The 12,979-nt window shown below is 41.7% G+C and overlaps 1 protein-coding gene and 1 long non-coding RNA gene across 2 annotated transcripts in view; one reads left to right on the forward strand and one right to left on the reverse strand.

The window, feature by feature from the left end:
* Positions 1-2,234: 2,234 nt before the first annotated feature.
* Positions 2,235-10,430, reverse strand: LOC141560631 (uncharacterized). The gene is made up of 2 exons (XR_012487761.1): positions 9,913-10,430; positions 2,235-2,327 (listed from the first exon to the last, which is right to left on the reverse strand). It is a non-coding gene; the product is annotated as an uncharacterized LOC141560631 (long non-coding RNA).
* Positions 10,431-10,453: 23 nt separating this feature from the next.
* The window catches only part of LOC141561889 (uncharacterized), a 242,897-nt gene continuing 240,371 nt past the window's right edge, over positions 10,454-12,979 (forward strand). The window contains exons 1-3 of the mRNA XM_074301972.1: positions 10,454-10,532; positions 10,647-10,727; positions 10,789-11,507. Of these exons, the coding sequence (XP_074158073.1) occupies positions 10,454-10,532; positions 10,647-10,727; positions 10,789-11,507 (879 nt within the window). The remainder of the gene's footprint in view (positions 10,533-10,646; positions 10,728-10,788; positions 11,508-12,979) is intronic.

Below are 12,979 nucleotides of genomic sequence, written 5' to 3' on the forward strand. Positions count from 1 at the left end.
AATATTGGAGAAAACACATAACTTCTTTGCTTCTTATTTCCCTCATTTGTAAAACTAGAGCATTAGCCTAAGTTAAATCTAAAGTCCTTCTGTCTCTAATTTCTAGGAACATATAAAAAATATCTATGTTGTAGTGCCATGTTAGGATTTCCAAGTTTTTTTTTCTGTAGCTTATGTTTGTAAGATTTGGGCAATAGTATCACAACCATAAGTAGTAGTCTACCTTACAAAGCTTTCTCAAATCACACGAAGGGCTACTTCATGGAAGGATTATTTTAGAACATATATTTTTGTATTGATTGAAGGCAATCAGTTAAGGAAAAAAGGAAGGCAAAAAGTTTAGTGACTTTTCCAGTCACTTACTTCCAGTAAGTATCTGAGGTTGCACTGGAACTCAGGTCTTTCTGACTCCAGCCAGAGTGCTCTTTCCATTGCTCCATCTAACCGCCCCTATTTTGTGCTGAATCTTCACAGCCTCAGAGAATGACATTTGCTTACTTCAAACCCTACAATTTGGGACATACTTTTCCTCTCTGGGCAAGGCCAGCATTATACAGATGGAAAAAGAGAAGATTTTAGAGTTAAAGGATCTGGGGGCTGCCACTCACCACCTGTGTGACTTTGGACAAATTCTTATATCCCTCTTGGTCTTAGTTATCTCACTTGTAAAGTGAACATGTTGGACAAAGGTTCCTTGCAGTTTTAAGTCTATAATCTTAAAATCTCCTTTAAATTAACTAATAAACTCAAATTTCTGAAGTTGTCAAGTTTTGAAGCAAAAATATTAAGCCAAAATTCAGATGAAAACTGAGACCCAGCTTAAAACTATCTTAAAGTGCATTGTTGTTATTGGTTGTTGTCTGTCCTTGTTCTGAAAGAGGGCCATGACATTGGTAGGGTGATGTACTGACTTGCAAGTGAATCAGATTTAAGTGAGATGGGGCAGTGCAAAGTCACCAACTTCTCTCTCTCCTTTGGAGCCATTTGGGTTCAAGGGCAAGCTATAGATCAGAATGAATGCAGATAACTCCATCTTATCATGCATTATTGTCTCAAATGATCAAATATATAAAAAAGCACTTTGCAAATCTTAAAGGTCTATACAAATTGTTATCACTGTTATTATTCTCTGACTGTATTGGCAAAATTACCAAGTGTTCTGCTATTTTTTTTCATTAACAGCACCAAGCTTCTTGAAATAGCCACTTTAGGTCAGTTGAAAAAATAGAAAATTCCTTTGAAATTAGAATGACTAATTGCACAAAATATACAATTGTTTGCCTACTTGAGAAAAACAACCTCCCAAAAACAAGCCATAGAAACATCTCCACCCTCTTCTACATGTCTGTTTTGTAGCACTCAGTAGACAGTTACTCATATACTCAGTAACTCTTTTAAATCAAATCTCTTTTCTACTTCATACAAAGTACAAGGTCCAAGGTTAGAGCTGGACTTAATTTCTCTAGGTGGAGGTTAAGTAATGCAAAGTATCTGCAGAATGTCCAGAGGCTAAGGAGCAGGGCTTGTGACTCCATCCACGTCAGTACAAGGTGAGGGTAATTTTTAAGAGCCCTTTAAAGAAGTTTCACTGATATATGCAGTGAAGAACCACAAAAAAAATGTTTTAAGCATGAATGGCTAAAATTCTGTTTTGAAGGAGAAGCAGCCCTAGGGGACCATCTTGGAAAGGAGGGGTGTGAAAATATAAATATTATCCTTTTAGCCCATAGGAGAAAGTGTTTATTTGACTGCAGTTGTTAAAAATGTCAGCATTTAAATGGCTGAATTTGGTTTTGAATAACTTATTTAGAAGAAAGAGTAACTCTCACCTTAGTTGCTATTTGCCAAGAAAATGTTCTGCAAGGTTGAATTCACTAGGCAAAATACCCATGGACTGACATGTGAAAATTGTACTCCTCCCCCCCCCCAATGAATTAAAAATTGAATTCATTTAAACAAAAAGAATGCCTCTTATGTGTAAGACACTATACTATTCATTATCCGCTCAGGGAATATACATTCTAGTAGAATAGTCACATGCAAAGAATTGGTATTTGTTAAAATTACCTATCAATATTGGAAGAAGATAGAATTGCATAGAATTGGTTTTTACAATTTCCTCTGTGATTTTCTGCATCTTTTTTGGGGTTATTTACGGTTTTCTAAACATTTCATCAAAATGTTATATATCTGGAGAAGTTCACAGAAAATCATCAGTATTTTCTAACTTGTTGTTCAATAAAACTATCTTGTTTTAATAAAACTATCCACAGAGACCCCTTTTCGCACCCTGCCACTTGCATATATTCCCAGCATTCTGACACAACCTGAAAAGGAAAAAGAAACAAGTATTTATTAAGGACTTAATGAATTAATCTGCCAGGTACTATGCTAAGACTTGGGATTACAAATACAAGCAAAAAAGAAAGTCTTTGCTCTTAAGAAGCCCCTACATTTTATTGAAGGAAGAGAACTCACTTAAGAGAGCTGAATATGGAGATGATAGGAATTGAAGATAATGATTAAGATTCCAAATTATAGAAAAAGGAACAGGTCCAGAAAGGGAATGAGAGCAAATACTCTGGGTCATTCTACAAAATGGAAGCTTCCTAAGAGTGGAGTGATTTGCCTTCTCTAGCTCATCTCATAGGAGAGGAAACTGAAGCAAACAGGATTAAGTGACTTGCCACATAATTAGTAAATAGCAGGGGCCAGATTTGAACTCATGAAAATGATTCTTCCTGATTCTATGCCCCAAATTCTATATATTGCACCACCTACCTGCTCTGGAATTATTAAGATTTACATTCAAATCCCACAGTTGCTATTGACTCACCTAGTAACCACGGACTAGTCATTCACTAAACCTCAGCACCTTTATCTAATAAGAGAAATTATATGTACAATATCTCTCATACGGGTTTACTGTGAAGTTCAAATTTATGTATTTTGCAGAACTTGAAGAGCTAATATTAATTATCATGCGATCCTCAAGGAAAATACCAATCTATTCCAGACTAATTGCTATCTGAACAATTCTTAAAACTATTGAGGAAAGGGGATTATTTAACTTCCTTTCCAATATGACCCATACTCCTTGATGTCCAGAATTTTTTTTTAACCTTATAATCAACCAAAATGTATTTTATGTTCAACCTGGAACTTAAATTGCCTTTTTGGACATTCTAATTCCACTCTGATCCCAAGTGGTGATGAAGAATAGCTTGTTTACTATGGCCTGCCAAATGATGCTATTGCTTCTAAGTTATACCTCCAAGGATATGGTTGGAAAAGCAAAGAGCTAGAAGTCAGGAGAGCTGGATTCAAGTAGTAGCTGTCTGCTACTAGCAGTTAACTGTATGAACTGTATTTTCCCAGGCCTCAGATCCTTCAGGTTTACAAATCTAGTTCAGTGGTTCCCCAGAGTTTGAGAGTTCCAGGACCATTTTAAATACACACACATCCTTGAATGATAGCAGTTGCATTCATGCTGCATATTTTGCTAGGGCTAAATAAAGATTAAAAATACTTGTTATATATTTGGGTTCCCATACTTATGCCATGCTAAAACCCCTCAGAGAGTTAGGAACCATCAGAATAGATTTCTAAAGACCCTTCTTGCTCTAAAAATTTATGACTGTATGAGTGATACAGGTATGATAATATGCATATATATTAGCCAATGTCCATCAATAATCAGCAAATTATGCCTACGTTGACACTTTCAATCTAATGTTTATTTAGCTGACAGTTTCACCAGGGGCTATTGGCACACATTTATTTAGCCTGGCCAAGTGATATGTTATGTTTGCATTTACTCTTTTTCTTCCTAGGATAATTACTATAATAAGATTGCAAGCTTCTTAAAGACAAGGCTGTATCTATATTAAGCTTCACTGATAACCCTCACAACACCCCAAACAATGCTAGGCATAAAAGAGGCAATGGCCAGTGAATCAGTTGATTAACTGACTTGAGACACGCAGCATGATATGGTAGGTATGAAGTCAGAAGAACTAGTTTGGATCCTCTTTCTGTTATTTCTTAGTATATAGCTTTAACCAAGCCACAACCTTTTCTGAGCCTCAGTTTCTCATATGAAACATAAAGATAATATTGCTGTCATTGCCTATCCCATAAAGTTGCTTAAAAAGATCAAATGAAATAATGGAGATTAAAAGTCACTTTGTAAACTGAAAAAACACTATATGAATATAAATTATATTATACTACATAAGCTACTTTCATGGAAATTATTAAATAAATAAGTTTTAAATAAAAGTTACTGAGTGATGATTTGCTTATTTTCCTGCACTAAAGTGCCTATGTGTAGAGGTGTCTAAGGTATTTTTTTCTAACAATAATGTTGATAATTTTAAAAGCCTTTAATCACTTATCCTTAAAACATAAGACTGTTAGCATCCTTCTTTGATTTAAATTTTCAAATTCATAACCTTGTGGCCAATTCATGGTTTGTGGCAATGAGTCTGGCATGGGACTTTTCTTGAAGCTCACAAAGAATATTTATTAACTTCCCAGTGAAAATAACTGTCCTCTTAATAACATCTTGAATTGAATTTAATTCAACTCAAACTGGAAATTAGTATGGCAGAAACTATTTCCACTCATATGAAAGTGTTCCAAATCTCTACTGATCAGAGAAATACAAATTAAGACAACTCGGAGATACCACTACACACCTGTCAGATTGGCTAAGATGACAGGAACAAATAATGATGAATGTTGGAGGGGATGTGGGAAAACTGGAACACTTATGCATTTTTGGTGGAGTTGTGAAAGAGTCCAGCCATTATGCCCAAAAATTATGCCCAAAAAGTTATCAAACTGTGCATACCCTTTGATCCAGCAGTGCTACTATTGGGCTTATATCCCAAGGAAATACTAAAGAAGGGAAAGGGACCTGTATGTGTCAAAATGTTTGTGGCAGCTCTTTTCATAGTGGCTAGAAACTGGAAAATAAATGGATGTCCATCAATTGGAGAATGGTTGGGTAAACTGTGTTGTATGAAGGTTATGGAATATTATTGTTCTGTAAGAAATGACCAGCAGGAGGAATACAGAGAGGCTTGGAAAGACATCAACTGAAGCTGAGTGAAATGAGCAGAACTAGGAGATCATTATACACTTCAACAATGATACTGAATGAGGATGTATTCTGATGGAAGTGGATATCTTCAACATAGAGAAGAGCTAATCCAATTCCAATTGATCAATGATGGACAGAATTAGCTACATCCAGAAAAGGAACACTGGGAAATGAGTGTAAACTATTAGCATTTTTTGTTTTTCTCCCCAGGTTATTTTTACCTTCTGAATCCAATTCTTCCTTTGCAACAACGAAATTCGGTTCTGCACATATATATTGTATCTAGGATATACTATAAATATGTAGGGGAATGCCTGCCATCTAGGGGAGAGGGTGGAGGGAAGGAGGGGAAAAATTCGGAACAGAAGGGAGTACAAGGGATAATGTAAAAAATTACCTATGCATATGTACTGTCAAAAAATGTTATAATTATAAAATTAATTAAAAATAAAAAAATAAAAAAGAATAGTTAAGGATAGCATTGTTTGCTATTGTCAGATGTGGAGGAGAGGAGGGAAAAAGAGAACCACTGTCCAAGCACCCAAGTAGCTTCATACAAAATGTGGCACAGCCACTGAAAAAGGCTGAATGTAGTAGGTGGGGAAGAAGCAACATACCACATATCTATATTAATTTTAATGTGCTAATATTGTACATACTTTATAATTATCTATCTTTCATAAAACTGTTTATTAGCAAGGTAAAAAAAAGAATTTAATTCAACTCAATAAATGGTAATAAATGGTATTTAGTGCCTCCTTATTGCTAGGTTCCCTGCTCGGTTTTGGAGATACAGAAACAAAAATAAAATAATCTTTGTTTTACATTTGTTTTACAATCTCCTAGGGAAATAGAGAAACAACATGTCTACATTATATAATTATATATAATATAATATGAATATAATTGTATATAATAATTATAAATATATGCAAAGTAATAGAAAGTAACTTCAAAAGCTCTTGTGGAGGATGGAGGAAAAGTCTCATGTGGGAGATAGGAACTGAGTGATTTGAAGAAAATGAGGGATTCTACAGGGTAACACTAAAGAGGAAATGCATTCTACACATGGGATGATGGACTATTATTCAGCAGCATTAAGGTGGGAGGTATAATATCACAGAGGGGAGGCAGTTAGTAGGCCAGTCTGATTCAGTAGAATGTTGCTAACTGGTGGGAACTCACTTGTAGAAAGCTTTATACCCAGGTTAAGGATTTTGAATGTAATTCATGGTACATACTTTAATTAAAATCACATTATGCTAACGTATTTCACAAAAAGCACAGTAACTTTTCATTTTCAGGTTCAGTTCAAGGAGTTTCTAACTTAAAACTACAGAGTTTTAACTGATCTGGAGCCTGATTATGGGTGAAATTTCCTGTCTCCTTATGCACGCTCATGACTGCTAAAATACATTAAAGGACCAGAACTAACGGTTCCTTGCTTCAAATTTCAGAGAACTAGGGACAAGTTTTCTGTGTAAGAATTTACTTTTTGAATTTGTAGAATATTGAAGTCTACTTTTATCAATCACCCAAGTCAGGAAGGATGAAAAAACCATCCTTTTGGATTAGTCTCCTAGATAGATCAAGCTTCAATTAACTACTTATTTTGAAGGGTTCCCCCTACCACTAATCATGTATTTTAAAAGAAGTTAATATTTGACTACTTTACTGGGCTATTGCAAATTGAATGAAGCAATTATGCTAAGTAGCAATTCACTTTTTAGGAGGAAAAAAGTAAATTTTTTTAAATTACCATAAAATAGAGACAGCCTGTCTCTATCCAACTGGTAATAATAGTATAACCAGATCTCTTAGTGCTTGTGTTAGTGATTTGATTATTTATCATTTAATGGTAAAATGCTTTATGTTAATTTTCCTGTAGATCCTCATGGAATAGTTTGAGGGTGAAAACTTTTATTTTTGTTGTTGTCTAGCACACTGACCAACACATAGTTGTAGGTATTTTAAAATGTCTTTTGATTGCTTATATATACTGATAACATAGCTCAGTATTAGCATATAGTGTTTTTATATCTGAATCACTATATTTCTAGTATGACTAGGTTTCTTTTAGTGCCTAGTGCAATTTGTAGGGAGAATAGCTTGCTATGATTTGTAATTTTATTTTATTTTACATTGCTGGTTTCTTATTAGTGTTTATTTCTAGGATAGAGATGCTCCCCTTGGTGGACTAAAAGGATGTTGCAGTTTTGACAAAGTACTTTTACTTGGGAAAATTGTGGTGTATGTATAGAGGAGTGCTATCTAGATTGCTCTTTCAGACTCACAAAATCACACACTAAATACAGCTCTCACTAGAAAACGTCAATTCTGGGGAAACCAAAGCTGCAGAAATTATCTTGGAGAATTTTGCCTCACAACATCTCTAAGAGATGCTTGTCAAACAACTATTGCTGGGTTCTCAGGACTCTTCTCCAGATTCCAACACATATTTTCACATAAAGATAAAAACACTTCTAAACTTAAAACATGGCAAAGAAGTACACAAATTCCAATTTTTAAAAATGTCTACTCAGGATGCTGAGTTGAATGACAGAATGTAAATCGTTTTTAAAAGATCCCCCACTAGAGGAAAAATAGCAGAACCCAAATCAATTCACTGTAATTTATACTTCAGTTTAGTCACTTTTTACAGCTGCGATATCACCAGCAAATTCCCCATATATTTATGAACTGAGAAGAAGCTAGGAAAGAAAGGAACTTCTAAAGGATTGGAAATTTACCAGGAAACAGAAAATTGAGAATTTATCAAAAGGATCTTCAAAGAAACCAGGCACATTGACAAGAGTGGACTTGGGGTTTTATTGAATAATACTTATGCAGGGCACAATTATTCAATGAGGGTGAACTGTGTCACACATAATCTATGGAGTGAGCAACTAGCAAACACTGCTATATACATATATCCTTAAAGAAGCTAGCTTTTGACAGACTTTGGGAGGCTAAGCAGAGAAAAGAAAAAAGAAATGCCCACGTTTGGCCAAGAGGGGAAGGGGAAAGAGAACAATGTTTCCTCACTCTGAGGAAATTTGCTGCTGCACTGGGAATTTCCTATGTGTTAAGCTATGCTTCCCCGGGACAGAATAAAGTGAGCTTTTATTGATGTGAAGCATCAAATTAGGCTCAATATGTCCTTTCCATGTCTGCCCTTGTGTTGCGTTGCATGATTTGGGGCAGCATTGTTTGTTGTGTTTGCTTAAATTGGACCTGTGGCACTAACCCTGTCAACCAGAGAAGGGGAAAGGCCTATCCAATAAAGAAAAACAGCACAAATTAGTAGAATTAAAATCAAGCAACCTGGGTGGTGGAGGAAAGGGCTTGGGGTGGAAATTCAGTTCATCAAACATTCTTCTACTGACAGAAGGCCAAACCTACCGGTACCTAGATGGATGACTAGAGAACACTCCTTTTCACTTACAGCTCATATTATATAGCATTTTAGGGATTTACAAAGTACTTTTGGCAGGTAGGACCTTGTTTTTATTCTTGGAATAGACCAAATAATTATATTTTTCATTTATATAATAGTTAGATGATGTGTGGGATACAAATCAAAACCAAAACCAAAATTAGGAGAGGTTCCTGCATTCCAAAAGATTACAAATGAGGAGGATGTTCATCTCTCTTCATCCTCTTCAATTCTCTCCCTCCCTCCTCTCTTACTCTACCTTGTTCTTCTACACACACACACACTCTCTCCTTCCTTCCTTCCTTCCCTCCCTCTCTGTTTGTTCAACTTTTAAGAATATTTTTTCTAAATAAAATTATACATTGGAATGTGAGAAACCAATCAAATCAATCAATACATATCTATTATGTTCCTACTATATGTCAGGCACTGAGTAGGGTATCAGGGATGCAAAGAAAAAAAATTAAATAACCCTAACCTGGCAGGAGATAACATTCTTTTTTCCCCATAATCATGAATAATAGCTAATAGTTAATGATAGCTAGCATTTTTGTAGAGTTATAAGCACTTTATAAATGTTATCTCATTTTAATTTCACAATAATCCTGGGAAGTGGCTGGTATTTTTACCCCCATTTCACAGATCAGGAAATTGAGGCAGAGATTAAGTGACTCTAAGACAGGGGGTCCTCAAACTATGGCCCACAGGCCAGATGCGGCCCTCTGAGGACACTTATGCAGCCTGCTGGGTTATGGCAAAATCAAACCGGAAGTGACATTGGACCTAAACTGGAGTTTAGCAACACACACACTTCCACACTTCTGGTACTGGAGACTAGAGTGTCTGGTCTTCCAACAGTCTGAGGGACAGTGAACTGGCTCCCTATTTAAAAAGTTTGAGGACCACTGCTCTAAGATTTACACAAGAGTTTAAGGTGGTATTTGACTAAAGTTTTCCTGACTCAGTTTCCAACCTATAATTCACTTATTGTTTGTCCTTCATTCTCAGAGACAACTATGACATCAGGAAAGTGATACTAGCCCTTGAACTGTATGTGCATAAATATATACTATGTACAAAATGTGTTCAAAACCCAACAAAAATGTGTTTTGGATTTTCTTGACAAAAATATTGTAGATACTAGCTCATTTTACAGATGAGGAAACTGAGGCAAGCAGGGTTAAGTGACTTGCCCAGAATCACACAGCTAGTAAGTATAATTTGAATTCAGGTCTTCTGGACTCCATCCTCTTTCATCATCTAGCTCCCTCACTATGTATAATACATATATGCGTACAGACATGCTTATGTGTATATTACACATATACAGGTGTAATGTATGTACATTACATATGTACATTACACATACACGTGAATGTGGATATGGAGTTTGCTGTCACAGCTGGAGGATGGAGGGTAATCAGGCTTCTTGTAGGATGTAGTACTTGAGCTGCATCTTGGAGGGAAAACATTTCCTACAGAGAGAGGTGGAAGGAGAGGCAATCCAGTCATAAGAAAGAGCCAGTACAAAGGCTCAGAGACAGGATGGGGGGTGTCCTGTGTGTGAAATTATGGAACTCATACTAAGGGGTCACACCTAAGGGGGAGGTATTGTGAAGAGGTCACATTTGTCACATTTTACGGCTTTCCCGAGTCTTTCCAACCAAGAGGGAGGTTTCCGACGGTCCCCTCTGCCGTTGGTTGGACACGGTAGAATCTGCACCGTCTGGGACGCCTTTTACCTCACTTCTCCTTAAACAAAGTTAGGGGAGGCTAAGTAGACAAAAGAGAAAGAAATGCCCACGTTTGGCCCAGAGGGGAAGGGGAAAGAGAAAACCACCTCAGACTGCCCCCCCCCCCCCTAATTCTCCAACCTCCCTCCTCCTGGATTACCTTTAAGGACCCGGAGCATGGATACCAGGGCTTCAGAGCCTTCCCCCAGTGTGGCAGAGACGGCTTTGATGCAGGGGTCTGACCTCCCTCCGCCACGTTCCCCGCTTCACCCGCCCTGGCCGCTCTGACTGGGGACTGTGCCGGGTATGTGAGCACCGTGGCCCTCTCTTTCTCCCAACTAAGTACCCTGCTTCCCTGGGATCCTTCAAGGTCGCCGTGGCAACCGTGGGTTACAGGTCTTCGTCTCGTCCCTGCCCCCATCCCCTCTTCAAGCTGGAGTAGTCAGAGGCGGTAATGAGAGGGAGACGTCGGGGGAGGGGGGTGCTTAGTGGGGTTCCTCCCCGGTAGGCAGCGAGCAAACGCTCCCGCCTCGGCCACCGCGGCTGCAGCACCGGTAGGCACTCTGGCCGCGCCGCGCCGCTCCAGGGGCTGGCGCTTTTCCTCCTCCTCTTCCTCCTCCTTCTTCTTCTCCTCCTCCTCCTCCACCCAGCAGCTCTGCCAGGCGAGACACTCCTCCTTCCCTCCCCCCCGTCCCCCACCCCCAGCCTTCCACCGGTTGACGGCTTTCCTAGAGGGAAGAATTTTACCTCGGTCCCTGAGAGCATCTCTCTCTCCTCTCTTTCTCGCTCTCTCTTTCATTCTCCCACCTCCCCCTTCCTCTCGGTGACTCTCCCATCCCCCTCCCTCAGCGCTCCCGGCTCGCGCGCGCTCTCTGTCTCTCTCGCTCTCTCACACACACACTCACGCACGCACCGCACTCACACACACACACACTCGCCCAGCGGCACGCATACGTTCGGGATCCGGAGCTGCTGTTTCTCGAGCTCCCCTAAGCTGGTCCCACTCTGGCCGCCGCGGCTGCCACTCGCCCAGGCTTCCAGCCGCCACGGGGCGTCCTCCGTCTGCAGCAGCGGCCGCGGGAGCAGCAGCCGAGGCAGCCTCGGGCTCGGATCGCTTCTCTCTGCCCGGGACGCGGGGGGACCAGAGCCGGAGGGGAGGCGAGCAGAGCCGCGGCGCCGCGCCGCCCCGCACCGGGAGGACCGCCTCCGTGCCCCCTCCCGGCGGCCGCAGGTAGGGAGCTCTAGGTCCGCAGCATCTCCGATCCAGGGTCCGCCGCTCGGGTCCTCCCCCGGCTCCGGGGCACGGACTCGGAGGCTGGCGGGGGAGGGTGCTGGGGCAGAAGTGGTGCGGGGATAAGGCCGGGGCGGACGAGCGGGCAGAGAAGGGGAGGGGGTTTCTGGGTTTCCCCTGGCCCCCCGCCCCTTTCACTTTTGCCAGCCCTTTCCTACGGCTGCTCCAGGCTTCTCCGCGCCCGGGCGGCTCTCCTCGCTTCCTCCCCCCGCCGCGCGCGGGACCCGGCGGCCGCCCGCCGCCCCCCGCTCTGGCTCCCTCTCGGGGCGCCCGCCCGCCCGCTCCCCTGGCCAGTTTCCTTCGGGGCGCGGAGAGAGCGTTCCAGCGGGCGGCTGGCGGAGAAAGTTTCCTGGGCATCAGCGGGAGGAGAGCTTGTATTGTTAGACACCGATGCCCCCTTCGGACTTCCGCCCGAGATCTCTAGGCCCCTTGGGCAGCGCTCCCCGACCCCGTCCGGCTCCGTCCCTTCCGACGGGCGCTCGGCTCCTTCCTAGCCCGCGGTCGTAGGAGGCTTCGGCTGGCTCGGGACTGCGCCGCGCCCAGGGCGCAGGGCGGGCACCTGGGCAGCCACTGGGCCACCTCTCCGGACAACACGTGCACGCCTCCCACAGTCCGGGTCCCTCCCGGACCACCCCTCCATCGTCCCCCCCCCCACCCCACGGCCACCACTACCCCATAGGTCGGACTCCCGGGGCTCCCGCGTCCTGATTGGCTGAGGGCTCAAACCCTCCCCTTCCCCGAGTGTGGGGGTGGTGGCGGCGGTGGAGTGTTGTGGTTGTCTTTGACAGGAGCGCACATGGGGGAATGGGGGGTGGGGGTCAGCGGGTGGGCAACCTGCCCCGGCCCGGCGCAATCTCATTCCCACCCCCTACGCCTGGGTTTCTCTAAGTCTCTTTCCCTCCAAGCTGAAGCTTCCCCTTTATCACGCCCCCCACCCCGTGAAATATGTAAACAGTTGGGTTGCAATTTCCTAGTTATTTTTACAATAGGAGACAGTTTCTTGAAACAAAGATAGGACAACCAGTGAGTGGGTGGTTGTGGAGAGAACTGTGTATCAGGGATCCTAGTGGATGTATCGGCCTGGGATGCTTAGTCTGATCAGTTGTGAAACGAGAATAACAAAGGGACTGTCCCAGGACTCAGGATGAGGAAAAAAGGAACTGAGATGTATGTATATGTCCTGGAGTGTCCCCTCACCTCCAGAGTATGCTGCGGAAACTACGACGCTCAGAGAGGAGGGACTGACTGATCAACCTTGTTGGGGGGAGGAAGGGGAAAACAATTAGGGAGGTCATTCCTAAAGTGTGATCGATGTAGAAGACAGCATCTATGCCCTAATGATTAAAGGCATTTTATTGGCCTTGGGAAATATTTAGTTCAGTTTTCCCTTATTTATGGTCTTTCTTTCTTTT

Source organism: Sminthopsis crassicaudata, chromosome 3, assembly GCF_048593235.1.
Source record: "Sminthopsis crassicaudata isolate SCR6 chromosome 3, ASM4859323v1, whole genome shotgun sequence".
NCBI lineage: Eukaryota > Metazoa > Chordata > Mammalia > Dasyuromorphia > Dasyuridae > Sminthopsis > Sminthopsis crassicaudata.